The 13,974-nt window shown below is 39.7% G+C and overlaps 2 protein-coding genes across 2 annotated transcripts in view; both read left to right on the forward strand.

Moving 5' to 3' along the window:
* Positions 1–3,356, forward strand: part of arhgap18 (Rho GTPase activating protein 18) — a 17,544-nt gene extending 14,188 nt beyond the window's left edge. Inside the window, exons 11-18 of the mRNA XM_007561032.2 lie at positions 323–392; positions 485–644; positions 725–807; positions 1,171–1,377; positions 1,497–1,631; positions 2,423–2,544; positions 2,633–2,688; positions 2,829–3,356. Of these exons, the coding sequence (XP_007561094.1) occupies positions 323–392; positions 485–644; positions 725–807; positions 1,171–1,377; positions 1,497–1,631; positions 2,423–2,544; positions 2,633–2,688; positions 2,829–2,920 (925 nt within the window). The 3' untranslated portion in view covers positions 2,921–3,356. The remainder of the gene's footprint in view (positions 1–322; positions 393–484; positions 645–724; positions 808–1,170; positions 1,378–1,496; positions 1,632–2,422; positions 2,545–2,632; positions 2,689–2,828) is intronic.
* A 2,471-nt stretch (positions 3,357–5,827) lies between these two features.
* On the forward strand, positions 5,828–13,974 carry LOC103144173 (protein sel-1 homolog 1-like). Its single transcript, XM_007561033.2, has 21 exons — positions 5,828–6,385; positions 6,533–6,570; positions 7,505–7,697; positions 8,343–8,510; positions 8,913–9,018; positions 9,650–9,812; positions 9,917–9,970; positions 10,061–10,120; positions 10,212–10,293; positions 10,401–10,555; positions 10,786–10,842; positions 10,926–10,994; positions 11,224–11,301; positions 11,427–11,489; positions 11,626–11,713; positions 11,805–11,953; positions 12,055–12,220; positions 12,326–12,400; positions 13,088–13,260; positions 13,414–13,542; positions 13,658–13,974. The coding sequence occupies exons 1-21, from the start codon at positions 6,274–6,276 to the stop codon at positions 13,961–13,963; spliced, it is 2,484 nt and encodes an 827-aa protein (XP_007561095.1). The 5' UTR covers positions 5,828–6,273; the 3' UTR covers positions 13,964–13,974.

Consider the following 13,974-nt stretch of genomic DNA (forward strand, 5'->3'; position numbering starts at 1 on the left):
CATTCATTCATTCATTCATTCATTCATTCATTCATTCATTCATTCATTCATTCATTCACTTAGAGCCATTCAAAGGTTTTGATATGGACGAAGGAAAATGTTAATTACTCTTATTTTTAATGTAAAATTTTAAATCTTTTTAATTTCTCTTTAGGATTAATAAGTTATTTTTGAGCTGAATTGAATTGAAACCACAATACAATTGCACTCTAATGTGTATTGTAGCTTTCATTGCTTGATATAAAACTTTTTTTTATTTTATTTTACTTCTTTACTCTTGTGGATGTTCTGTAATGTCATTCGTCTACTTTCAGCTCATTAGGCATGTAGAGGAGGAAGGGTTAGACACTGAAGGTTTGCTACGTATCCCTGGAGCAGCCACTAGAGTCAAGGTATTTGACGCTGCATGGACGCTGTATAGATTTCTAGATTAGTTTAGACTAGATGTCAGCCTAATTCACATCGCCTGCTGTTGTGTCTTCAGTCACTGTGCCAGGAGCTCGAGTCGTCTTTCTACGACAGGACGTTTCAGTGGAAGCAGGTGAAGCAGCACGACGCGGCGAGCCTGTTGAAGCTGTTCATCAGGGAGCTGCCCCATCCGCTGCTCACAGTGGAGTACCTCAATGCTTTTATTGCAGTCAACAGTATGTATCAGGCCTGTTTTTGCCGTTTATGTGACACAGTGTGAGGTCTGACCGTGCTGTTGTGCTTTGTGTTGTGAAAGAGCTTCCCACAAAGAAGCAACAGCTTCAGGCCTTGAACCTGCTGGTGCTTTTGTTGCCTGAGGCCAATCGGGATACTTTGAAAGTAAGTTTATTTGTGTAGCACTTCATATGCACAAGGGAACTCAAATCACTTTACAGAAAAAGCTGAGATAAAGAGATTTGCATCGATAACCTGAAATATGGTATCCAGTACCATGCAACAGTACAAGCAACATTTATAATGGGGGGCAGGGGGAAAGCATGTTTAAAACAAACAAGTAATTAAGGGATTCTACTGTAGATTCTAGATTCTAGGAGACATAATCAGCCTATCAGAGGTGAAGGTTTATACTCCATGTCTTAGTCTATGAAGCTAGTCACACACTCCCCTTTAAATTCACATCACATATGCGTCTTTCTTCAACAAAAGGACTTTTTTTTTTTTAAAGTAAATTTCCTTTTGCAGGCACTGGTGGAATTTTTCCAGCGTGTCATCAATCATCAGGCCAAAAACAAGATGACTCTGAACAACGTCTCTGTTGTCATGGCACCCAACATCTTCATGTTCAAAGGCTTTCGATCCAAAGTGACGGAGCAGCAGGAGTTCTCCATGGCAACCAACACAGCCAACATTGTCCGGCTGCTCATCAGATACCAAAATCTCCTTTGGACGGTAACTGAAGATATTGAACATGACTCTAATCAGCATTGGAGGTTAATGTGTCCTGATTACTCTGAAAAAACAGCATCTTCTAAAAGACAATTTCATCTCTCTATTACCATCTACTTCAGATCCCGAAGTTCATTTTGACTCAGGTCAGGCAACAGAATATGGAAAGCCAGCGAAAACTGTACAAGGACAGAGCTGTACGGAAGCTGCTGAAGAAGATAACCACCGACAGACCGCTTGATAAAGCTATCCCAGAGGTAGGAGAGGATTTCTGGAAGAAGCTGCTTTTAGCAAAATCTAGTAATTAATAAGTAATTATCAAATAATTAACTCATAAAAGTGGTCACCTTGTGTAATTGTCATTTTTGAAAGTTGTTTCTAAGTTGAAACGGAACAAATTTGTTATTTTGAAAGCAGAAAGTGGAACATTTTGATGACAAATTTTAAGAATGGGTTATAACCCTGGCAACAAACACACACACAAAAAAAGTGTGGTCATTATGTTAAGCGAGATAAAAATTATAGTAAATTAATAATGCTGGAATATTAAAAGTTTTATGGGGCTCACACACAATACAGCTAAGTTCAAAATTAGAATCCCGACAGTTGATCCCCGCTGGTACCTTCCGCAGGTCCAATACTTAGTCTAATGAGGAACAGTGACATCTAGTGGTGATGTTGTAGAATTTCTTTGAAGCTTTGAGGCAAAGTTTCAAATTGTCAATCATTTCCAGAGCACTGCAGGCCTTTGCTCCACCCTTTTCAGCCAAGCAGTTAACGCATCTGATTCGCAGTCTTGTTTTTATCTCCACTATGATATGATATCTGACTGGCAGAGAGTAATTACACAAAACTGAGAAGTGGCTGGCCTTTAAACAGATGTGTAACAGCTGTTTGGAGAGAGTAACAATTTATTAAACGGAGACGTAATTTATTTCTAAGCTCTCATTTAGGAGACAGATGTCTTGGATTATAACCTTGAATATATGTGTGAAGTCAAATTTATGGTTTTGAACCCCTAGCTCCCCACATCTCTGTTTTTCTCCAGGAGAATACTCAGGGATTTATTCGAGTTCAAGCACCACAGTTCAGTAAAATATCCATGGCGATTCAACTTACAGAAGATTTGCAAGCTTCTGATGTACTAACTCGCTTCCTAAGCCAAGACAGGTAACGTCTACACCTACACTCAATTCGCTTTGCTCCAATAAAATGTAGACTACTGGCCTGTAACTGTTTTTTTCACCTCTGTCTCTAGCTCAGTGTCAGTGAAAAAAGAAGATTTGTGTCTCTATGAGATTGGTGGAAACATCAGTAAGTTCAACTCCTAGCGCTATATAACTGAGCTGTTTAAGTTTTCATTCACTTATCTTTTATGCATGAAAGTTACAGTGACTGCAGCTCCTGATAATCCATCTGTTAATTATTTCTCTCTGTTTGCCTTTCCTCTAAAGAGGAGAGATGCTTAGACGAGGAAACGTACATGAAAGATCTTTCCCAGCTGAATCCTGCAGCAGAGTGGGTCATCAAAGCAGTACAGCGATGAATTCTGGCCCGCGACGTCGTCCTGCGGGTTCCTGGCCTACTTTAAATTTCCTCACTGAGACAACGCTGCAGCTGGTTCTCTGGAGTTTCTGGGGAATCCGGATGCAGTGGGGGGGAAATTCTTCATCTGTAGCGAAGCACTATTTGATTCTGGAACCCATAAGAGAACGCAGGCGGTTCAGTTGCAGTTTATCGTGTGGGGAAACATTTTACAGAAAAACCTTTTTTTTTATTTAAAGTTCTTTGCAATGTAATGATTCCCAGGGAGATTTTTTTTTTATAAAGAATCGTCTACATTTTTACCAGAGCTGCCTTTCCGAAGCTACAATGTATTTTACTGCAACTTGAAGTGATAAACCAGCAAAAAGTTGTGCATGATTGTGAAGTGGAAAGAAAATCAAACATTTCATCTTGATTAAAAATATATTAAAAAAAAATTAAAAGTCGAATTGTACAGCTATATTTATTTCAGTTTGCACTCGTGCCATACTTTTTCTGTTTCGGGAAGGGAGTTGGAACCATTGCGAGATGCTGAAAATTGGGGATAATGTTTTACAATTGTTCTTCCCCACAGCGTTGTACCTGACCTGTCTGTCGTGTCCCTTGGTCTGCAAAATGCCGTTTGCTCCATAATGTTTCACAGAACAGATGGTTACTCTGTTCTGTGAAACAACAGAGTAACCATCTAGTAAAGTCCCCCTTAGTAAAGGGGACTAAATATAACTGCACTGTGTCATTCGCAAAACATGGATCCGTTTTCAATCGCTTCACAATAACATTTCACTTTGTGTTGGTCTATCACGTGAGATTCTTGTAAAGTACATTCAGGTCTGTGGTTGTAATGTTATTAAAGCATAAATAACTTTAAGGGTGTGTATACTGTAGCAAGGGCACTAAACAGAAACCACTTTTTGGAAAGACTTTTTTCCACTGGTGGAGAAATTCTTCCTATTTCCATACTGTGATTTATTGGTTGGCTTTAACATTTTTTTTTTTTTTTTGCTTTAATTAGATGTAAAACATGGTGCCGTGCAATAATGTGATAATTAGTCGATTCCACATCCATCAGATAAATTATTTGAGGCTTTTGTTTAAGTAGAGAATATTGTACTTATTTTTCTTTACCCATTTTAGTAAAGTTCATGACCACTTTATTGAATCTTGTATGATAGCATTTGTCCAGGAAGATTTCTAAAGGGAATTACGTATTTTAGGAGGTCTAACCTTAGCAAGGTGAAAAAGCTCCACTTCTTTTTTTTTTTTTTAGGTATTCTTAAAATGATCAAAAGGATTCAATATCATGTCTTAGATTTTCAAAGGCATGCAGTGAAGACATGAGTAAAGTTGTGTACGAAGAAACCTTTTTTAATCTGTCTCAACGTGTGAATATGATTCAATCAACAAAACTGCACAGATATTGGGAAACAACCTTTTTGTTATTATTTTTTAAGTGGGCTTAAGCAGCGATACATTTGCACATAATTGATTTTGAGCCTTTGTGCCTTACCACTAATGTCAGGTTCTGTGTACTTGCAAGCCTTTTTATCTGGGAAAAGAAAATATACATTTTATCTTTTTTTTGCACATATTGTGCTTTTAGTAGCAGCTTTATCTAATGGTTTCTAACATTGTCATATAATATCTGTAATATCTGCACTGCAATGTCTAACTTCCCAAATGGTTCTCTTCTACAAAATCACGGAGAGTTAACAAAAATGTGATGACCTTTTTCGATTTGTCTGTAAAGTTTACACTGTCACTTTCTGTAATGTATGATGTTTTGGTGATTTGTTTCCTAAAAACGTATTCGCTTGCCTTTTAAATTACCACCATGACTGCCTGTAAATAAACTTGAAGTAATTCAATACCACAGCTTCTTCTATGATTATTTATTTGCGCTCGCATTTTCAAAGTTCAATAAGTATTAAGATCTGATCAAGGCAACTTTAGGAACTCTGTTTCAGATCTTCATCAAGAAGTGGTTATTTATTAATTTGTTTTATTTAATTCAAAACTGGGGTCGGAAATAAAAAAAAAAATCTATTTTGGTCGTTTCTTGTAAAAATAAAACGTGACATAAATTGGATTCTCTCCCAATGGCAGCTGGAAATTCAAGTTTATTTTTAAAAATGGTACATTATGTATCAATGACTTGTAAATATGTGAGATTATAGCCAGGGGGCTAATTTCCATATCTAGTTCCATTCCAGGTTGATGAGAAATCACATAAATACAAGGATAAAGGCCACAAAATAGCACAACAGAATCTAAAATGTATAAATCGACCTTAAAATCCATTCATATTTGCATATAATTAATATTGGTTCCTTGCAAGTGCCAGTTTTAAGATGTTTTCTTTTTTCAATGAAATTAGCTGTTTCTAATGCCATGTTCTGTACATCATTTGGACATATAATCTGTTGATGTTAAAAGCTGATATACTGTGTATCTTCTACTCATAAGCTAAAGCACACAGAATTATGAATTAATTGAGGAAAAATTAATGTTATTTTATCATTGTAATATTAAAACATTGCTTACCTCAAGATGCCATATAAAAACGTACTTTTATTAAGGAGGAAAGTAAGTTTTTCTCCTAAAACCTGTTTATTTCGATTATTTGTAGCTTATCTTATGTTAAATATGAAAGTGTATGGACAACTAACAGATATCCAATTACTTTTAAGTGTGTTAAGCTTAAATGTTACCACTGTTGTTGATTTGCTAAAGAAACTGAAGCATGGCTCAAAATAATCTTCCCCAACTTTCATATTCATGTCGTCTCTCTTTTATGTTTTGGTGTCGTGGCCCAGCCCGTCACCTGTAAAGATAATTGTGTATCCACCTGATTCGCTGAGACATTTTTGGCCATCTCTGATTGGCTGCTGTCATTCGCAGCGGGTTCTGATTGGTGGAAATTCCAGAGTAGGAAACGTTGGTCTATAGTAAGAGCTTAACATGGTTAGCTAAGTGAGGTAGTGCTGGTTTAAATCTAAATGTCAGACCTCAAAGCGTTGTCTTTCACTCGATTACTATACAATCTGCGTATGCACTTGCTGTTTGATCAGGAAGCTTGGTATTAGGTTGATATTTGGCCATTTTTTTGTCTATATGCGGTTGTGTAGAACTAGCCTGCTAGCTCTGCGTCGTTTCAGTGGAACTCCTCAGCTCGCTAGTTTTGTTGCATTGGAATTTCTTAGCTTGTTTGACAGCTGGGGAAGCTAAAATTAACCACGTTTATATGTAGTGATCCGGGCTCCGTTCGACCAGGTTTGTGTGTGAAAGTTTATTTTATGCTAGTTTCTCTGTGTCCGAATGTTTGGTAACAGAAATAGCAACGGCTGCAGCTAGCAGATGGTTAGCCCGTTAACATCAACAATGGGTTATAAGGGAGGTTTGAAGACGGCTAAAAGGCTTTATTTTGTGGCTATTCTCCTTCTCGTCTTCGCTGATCGACTGGCAGCAGGTAAGATATGGCTGTGTTTGTGGTATGCAGACGTTTAGAGCACGTTTCCGAACCATTGAAAGCAGCTGTTTTATCTTGGGTTTAGGAAGTTGATCAGTCAATTTCGAGAACCTGTGTCTTTACTACTGCCTTACTAATGTGTTTCAGATGAAGATCAACACAGAGACGATGGGTCCGAGTTAAAGGTGCGTCATGAGATATTGGATATTGACTGAAAGGCACGTCAGAGCAGGAATGCGTAATGATAGACACAATTATTTACTGGGACCTGTGCAAACCATTTCGACCTTAGTTTGTTTTGCTTTCACTTCAAGAGACCTTAATGTTACAAAAAAACTGCATAAATCCGAGAAAAAAAAAACGTAAACCTAGTTGTAAAATATAAATAATGCATATTGACGTCTGTTGGGTTGGAGCTTCATACACATTAGCAGCAGAGTTGAAGACATAATGAACCAAATATTTGATTAGTTTCCGTTTCCCTTAAACGCATCAATTCAAAGAACTCCTACCATTATTATTATTATTATTATTATAATTATTATTTTCTTAAATTATATCCATAGAATCCCCATGTGAGAATTTCTATCCATGAAAATGAAAATAGTTTGGACATTAAAATCAAACAATAACAAATCAAATCAACTTTTGCATTTGAGTTCACATACTCGGTCAGATTTTTTTAGAGTCAAGTTCATGGCACTGGGGGACATGAACACATCAAGCAACATTATGTACTCTGATGCATTTTCTGCATTTAATAAAATCGGATAAATAGTTGAGGCATTCCTTCATTTAGATCAAAAGTAGAGCCGGACAATATATCGAGTGGCAGCCATTGATTCAATATCTCAGTTGTAAAAAGAAAAAAATGGTTGGTGATGATATTTTGTATTTCAAGTAACATGCATTTACTGTCTGGTTGTGTGAACACATTTAGTCAGTTGGGTGGACCCTTGTGCTGTAGATGATGAGGTTATTACGCATTTGAAATGATAAGTTCCTCTTTCTTTTTTTAAAACAAATTTTTATGAAGTGTACTGAACAGGTCCTGAACGCGCCACTGAAGCTCTTTATGTTTCGGTGATCTCCGTTAAACTTAAATTTTGCTCTGTGCAGTCGTATCACGATCCAGACTCTGACGAGGAAGACGTCCATATTGTATCAAGGATTCTGGCAGCCGCCTCGGCGGCGCCTCGCGTCGACGGCTCCCAAACAGAAGAGGAAAAACTGTCACTTCGAGAGACGGAGGAAAAGGAAGAACTACCTGAACAGCCGCCGCCGCCTCCTCCTGAGGAGAAACCTAAAGAGGGTGAATCACATTTTCTTCCATTTTTTTTGTTGTTGTTTTAAATACAGTAAGAAGAAAATGAATTGCAATATTTCTATGATGCTGGTTAAAGCACTAAGCTGAAGGTGAAAAGTGAGATTTTATGTCAGTGTTCAACTGTGCTATCAAAGTCAGTGATCATTTAGCGCGTTTGTTCATAGTTATACTTAACATTTGTAGAAGCAATGATTAGCATTTTGTGACTTCTCAGTGACCATACCTTCAAAAATAACTTCCCCTTTTTTTCAATTTTAAAAAAAAATTTTGTAAGCTTGTGTAAGTCTCCGCATGTTAACCTGCTTTTCTCTGTTGCCGACACTAAGAAAGGCAGCATGTGGTTTGAGGACAGTAGCACTTTGGGTAAACGGCTTAACCCCATGAGAGTTTAACAGCGTCTTGCACCTGTGGCTTCTGTTGCAGCCTGTTACGTCATTTCACTCAGGGGTTGCTTTCACCTCTGTGGTTGTTGTTTTTATATAAAGGCAGAGATTAATTAATTAATACTACAAATATTCAGCCCTTTAATTCTAAATAGAAAAAAAAGGATTTATCTGATTTAGTTGTAATTATCACTGTGATTTTGAATTATTTTTTTTTGTGTTTAGCATTTTTATCATGTTGTTTCAGTTCCTGTGGTGAATGGGGGCACATCCCATGGAGAGCCCTGCGTCTTCCCGTTCTACTTCCACGGGAAGGAGTACGCTGACTGCACCACTGACGGGCGGGGGGACGGACGGCTGTGGTGCGCCACAACCTACGACTACGACGGAGACAAGAAATGGGGATTCTGCGAGAGTAAGCGTTCAGCTGTGGTTGAGCCGTCTCTCCGGCTCCGAATTTGCAGTTTCAAGTTGTAGGAATCGGGAATTTTGCTGTTTTTTATTTATTTTCAGGAATCATTTTACTGACAGAAATATAAACTGTTGGATTAACAAGTGAGCGTATTATTACACATAAAAGAGGCACAAAATGTCAAAGGACTGCACTTGAACAGTAAAGTAGTTTTGTGTTTGTAAAATGTGGAGGCCATCAGGTTCACAACCTGGCAGGGATGACGGAAATCAGATTGAACAAGTCGTAGTTTTACTTCAGCCCCTCCCCTCTTCTGTCAGTGAATGTTACGAAATCTGAATTTCCTTTCCTTTTCTTTTTTTTTTTTCTTTTTTTTCATTTCTTTATGCTTCTTCTTCTCTTCAGCGGAGGAGCAGGCGGAGCAGAGACTGCAGGCTGAAGAGGCGGAGGAGCAGTATCAGTCAGTCCTGCGGAAGCTAAACGGTTCCACCAGGAAGGCTCAGAAGAAAGAGTGAGTTTATTACTTTCAGTATTTCTCCTCTGTTCTGATGAGGCTGCCTTTTGGTCTCCAGGCTCAATATTAACTTACAGTTTAGTTTACATTGGATTTGATTGTAGGTGTTAATTTCTTTGTAATATTGTCTTGGCAATTTATTTGAACTCCTTTTTCTTACAGCATGTATTAATCATACAACAATGCAAGTATTGCAAACAAGTTTCCTGCCACAGACTTGACTTTTAAGCCTTGTTCATGCATTTTCATTGCTTTATCTATTCATTTGTAACTAGTTCTGGCATGTGTTTGGCTGTTTATATCAGCTGAATCTTAATAATTTGCAGGGACATTATTTTTTTTATGGGTCAAAACATTTTTAATAATAGGCTTATAAATAGTCTAGAATTGTAGTGGCCTTCATAGAAACTACAGTTTATATTTTTGGATCTTCCCGACTGTCGTTTGAAATTTTGGTTTTGGTTTGAAAGCCTCTTTCTGTTTCTCTTTTACTACCAGGTGTGACGTTGCACATCCTTATTTGCTTTGAATGCCATAACACTGCTGGTCACGCACATTTTATGAGCTGTTTTTGTTCCGCTTCACTTGCATCACCTCTGCTTCTCTGATCTCCATCTCTCTCTCTCAGGTTGTACGAGAAGCTGTTGAAAGTAGCGGAGAATGGCCACCAGAAGGCCACGGAGAAGGTTGCATACGCCATGCTGTTCGGAGACTACATGAACCAAAATGTCACCAAAGCCAGAGAGATGTTTGAGAAGCTGGCTGTGGAGGGCTCACCTAAAGCTCAGATGGTAAAACATCCCGCAAAGTGCAAATGCCGCCGGAAGTTTGGAGGCGTTTTGAGCCGCCGTCTTCAAGCTTCTGCGTAAACTTTCCGTTTGTCGTTTCTCCTCAGGCTCTTGGCTTTCTGTATGCAGCGGGACTCGGAGTCAACTCAAGTCAAGCCAAGGTGTCTTTTCCACACTGCAATTCTGCCTTGCAGCAAATCCGGTCACTGCAAGTTCATTACAGCGCTTCATGCTGATGTTTTGTCTTTCAGGCTTTAGTTTATTACACCTTTGGCGCATTGGGTGGAAACCTAATAGCACATATGATTATGGTGAGTGGACTTGCTCATTCAGTTGCTGCGCTAACGGACGTGCTGTTTGTATATTCATAATAGATTAAATATCTTTCTACATTGTGATTAGGGTTACAGGTATTGGGCCGGTGTGGGCGTTTCCCAGAGCTGTGAGTCAGCGCTAACGCATTATAGAGTGGTGGCAAATCACGGTAAGCATTTTATTTTATTTTATTTATTTATTTATTTTTTGTTTGATCTTTTTGCTCTTTTACTTACCGTCTGCTCCGTCCGTATTCTGGCCTCGTGGCTCCCCTAGTGGCGAGTGACGTGTCGCTGACGGGAGGCTCGGCAGTGCAGAGGATCCGGCTGCTGGATGAGGTGGAGAACCCGGGCTCCACCAGTGGGATGCTGGAGGAAGACCTCATCCAGTACTACCAGTTTTTGGCAGAGAAAGGAGATGTTCAAGCTCAGGTGTGTTTCGCTTTAGTTTGAGGCTCTTTTCAGCCACAAATGTGTGAAAAGATTTAGCGGGTTATGCGTACTTTAGCAAAGCACCGAAAAAACAAAAAACAAACAAACGGCAAATTAATATCTAAACCTCTGCATCCGACAGTGAGTCGGTATTGATCAGAAAGTTGATCTCGGCGTTACTTCCACGTTTAATTATTTGAAATATAATTAATTTTGATCTACATTTCCAGGTTGGTTTAGGTCAGCTCCATCTACATGGTGGACGCGGAGTGGAGCAGAATCACCAGGTAACATTAAACCACTAACGATTCCGTACCGCAGCTGTTTTTCCCCTCTATTTAGCACGTCTTTGCTTCCTCCTCACCAACAGAGGGCGTATGACTACTTCACACAGGCTGCGAATGCTGGGAACACGCATGCCATGGCTTTCCTTGGAAAGGTTGGATAGATTCTGTCAAATTATTTACCGACGGTTTATCTCCTCTTTAATGCTGTTTTTAATTTCAATGTCTTGAACACTCTCTCAGATTGTTGTGCAGATTGACAATAACTCTAGAGCTGTGTTAGCCAGTAGTTTTGTACCACTGTTTTGACACAGGCATTTATGCATAAATAACTTTTTTTTTTTTTGTCTTATTATTTTATTTGTTTGAATCTTTCCCCCTCAGATGTACTCAGAAGGCAGCGAGTTTCTCCCTCAGGACAATGAGACAGCTCTGCAGTACTTCAAAAAGGCCTCTGATATGGTAACGCGAAACTCGCCTCCACACACATTTTTAAGTGCATATATATTTAATTGACTTGCTTTGAGTGGCTACATCTAATGAGGAGTTCTGAATATTTGTTTTGAAATGACATCTTTACTGTTCAGGGTAATCCAGTGGGCCAGAGCGGACTGGGGATGGCTTATTTATATGGAAGGGGAGTTCCTGTGGTAAGAGACGCATTTTACTAAATTTCTGAAGTGATTTCTTCTTGACTTTTGATGTTTTGTTTTTTTTTGTTTGTTTTTTAATTATGCTTTTACATTTTCAGCAGCTACTTTAATTATTTCTTCGTTTTGTTCTCAGAACTATGAGTTGGCTCTAAAATACTTCCAGAAGGCAGCAGAGCAGGGTTGGGTGGATGGACAACTCCAGCTGGGAACAATGTATTACAGTAAGATGGAAATAATTTAATTTCTCTAGTTTTTCTGTATTTTGTTGTTGTTCTTTTTTAAACAATATACGACTGTCTGTCTTCATTGCAGATGGCATCGGTGTGAAGCGTGATTACAAACAAGCGCTGAAATTCTTCAACCTGGCCTCGCAAGCCGGCCACATCCTGGCTTTCTACAACCTGGCCCAGATGCACGCCACCGGCACTGGCGTGATGCGCTCCTGCCACACTGCCGTGGAGGTTAGCTGCTGGTCTTATTACAAATGCTTATGCAGAAATTAAAATGGTCCTATTGTAACGTGGTGTGTGTGTGTGTGTGTGCACACGCTTCCTGCTGTCAGCTTTTTAAGAACGTGTGTGAGCGCGGCCGCTGGTCGGAGCGTCTGATGACGGCCTACGGCAGCTTCAAAGAGGGAGAGACGGACGCCGCGCTGGTCCAGTATCTGCTGCTGGCAGAGCAGGGCTACGAAGTGGCTCAGAGCAACGTAGCCTTCATTCTGGACCAGAGTAAGAAATCCAAGATGCGTTTGTGGATAGCCTGACTATTCCTTTGAACTGATGGTGGCGAGTCAAAGTTGACGTTTTGTTGCCGTGTGGATTTTTACCAAACAGAAGGAGCAAAAATCTTCAGCGACAATGAGACCTATCCTCGTGCTTTACTCCACTGGACAAGAGCCGCTGCACAAGGTAGGCTATCTTATTCATTCATGAATCATAAATTTATGTTTTAAGTTTTATTTTGAGATTTTTGAGGTTTTTTTTTTTATACTCTCATGCTGTGACACAAGCTATGCTGCATTACGTGCTGGAAGAAACGGAGGTTTAAGAGTAGTTAATCGTCTCCTATCTTTAAAACTTCTGCTTGAATTCACAATGTTTAAGAAATTAAATACTCAATTCCCCCCCAAAAATATTTTTATTTAGATTTTGCGCTGTGAAGATACAGTCATGTATCAGTCTGAACAAACATTTCATAATTGCTACAAGACTGTAACATAAAACAGTCGCTGTTTTATGTTCCAGCGACCTTAAAATCAGTTGTGGCCTTACTAATCCAAATAGAAATGAGAAACAATAAAAAATGTAATAAACAACACAAAAAAAGAAACTGCAGACACTGGACTCTCCAATGACGGTTTTATCTGCTGTCTTGAAGTGTGACTCAAACCTAAAAATTAAATTAAAAAAAATAATTCATGTGAAACTCTAATTTCATTGATTAGATTAAGGTGTGGACTGTATCAACTCTTTTCTGTTTACATTTTCAGATTTTCTGTCGTTTGTTAATCAGAACGAATGTCAGATATTATGAGAAGTTTTCCTCTTGACTCTAGGAAAAAAACAAACAAACTTGTGTGTGCTTTTCCTTTAAAGGTTACACTGTGGCTCGTATTAAACTGGGCGACTATCACTTCTATGGCTATGGAACGGATGTGGATTATGAGACGGCGGTCATTCACTACAGGCTCGCATCAGAGCAGCAGAACGGCGCCCAGGCCATGTTCAACCTGGGCTACATGCATGAGAAAGGTCTGGGTATCAAACAGGTGAGTCTGCGCTACATATGAACCTAGAATAGCAACTTACTTGTATCCATATTTACAGATTCATAAATCAGTGGTACCAAATGTGTGATTTCTAAACTAGAAATCTGGACGTTTTTTGTTTTTTTTTTTGTTTTGTTTTGTTTTCTTCTGCAGGATATCCATTTAGCAAAGCGCTTCTACGACATGGCAGCAGAAGCCAGTCCTGATGCCCAGGTCCCAGTTTTCCTGGCCCTGTGCAAGCTGGGCCTGATTTACACTCTGCAGTACCTGCAGGACCTTAATGTAAGTGCTTCAGCCCTGAAACATTAACTCCACTGAATCTTGAGAGATAAATGATTTTAATTATGTCTGTCCCGCTCTCTCCTGCCGCTCCCGTTTTGGTTTTGACCTCTGGAAGCTGAAGGAGTTGATTGCTCAGGTGGACCTGGACCAGCTTCTGGGCCCGGAGTGGGACCTCTACCTCATGACGGTCATCGCGCTGCTGCTGGGCACGGTCATCGCCTATAGACAGCGGCAGCATCAAATCATCGTGGCGCCCCGCCCCCCAGCACCCACTCCCAGACCCGCTCAGCAGCAGCAGCAGCAGCAGCAGCAGCAGCAGGAGGAGGAGGAGGAACCGCAAGCTCAGGCAGAGCCTCAGGATCAGGAGGAGACGCCCGCCGCAGGCGAGGCTCATCAGGAGGAGGAGGAGCAGCAGCAGTGAGGAGAGGCCAG

Source organism: Poecilia formosa, unplaced genomic scaffold, assembly GCF_000485575.1.
Source record: "Poecilia formosa unplaced genomic scaffold, Poecilia_formosa-5.1.2 Scaffold122, whole genome shotgun sequence".
Lineage (NCBI taxonomy): Eukaryota > Metazoa > Chordata > Actinopteri > Cyprinodontiformes > Poeciliidae > Poecilia > Poecilia formosa.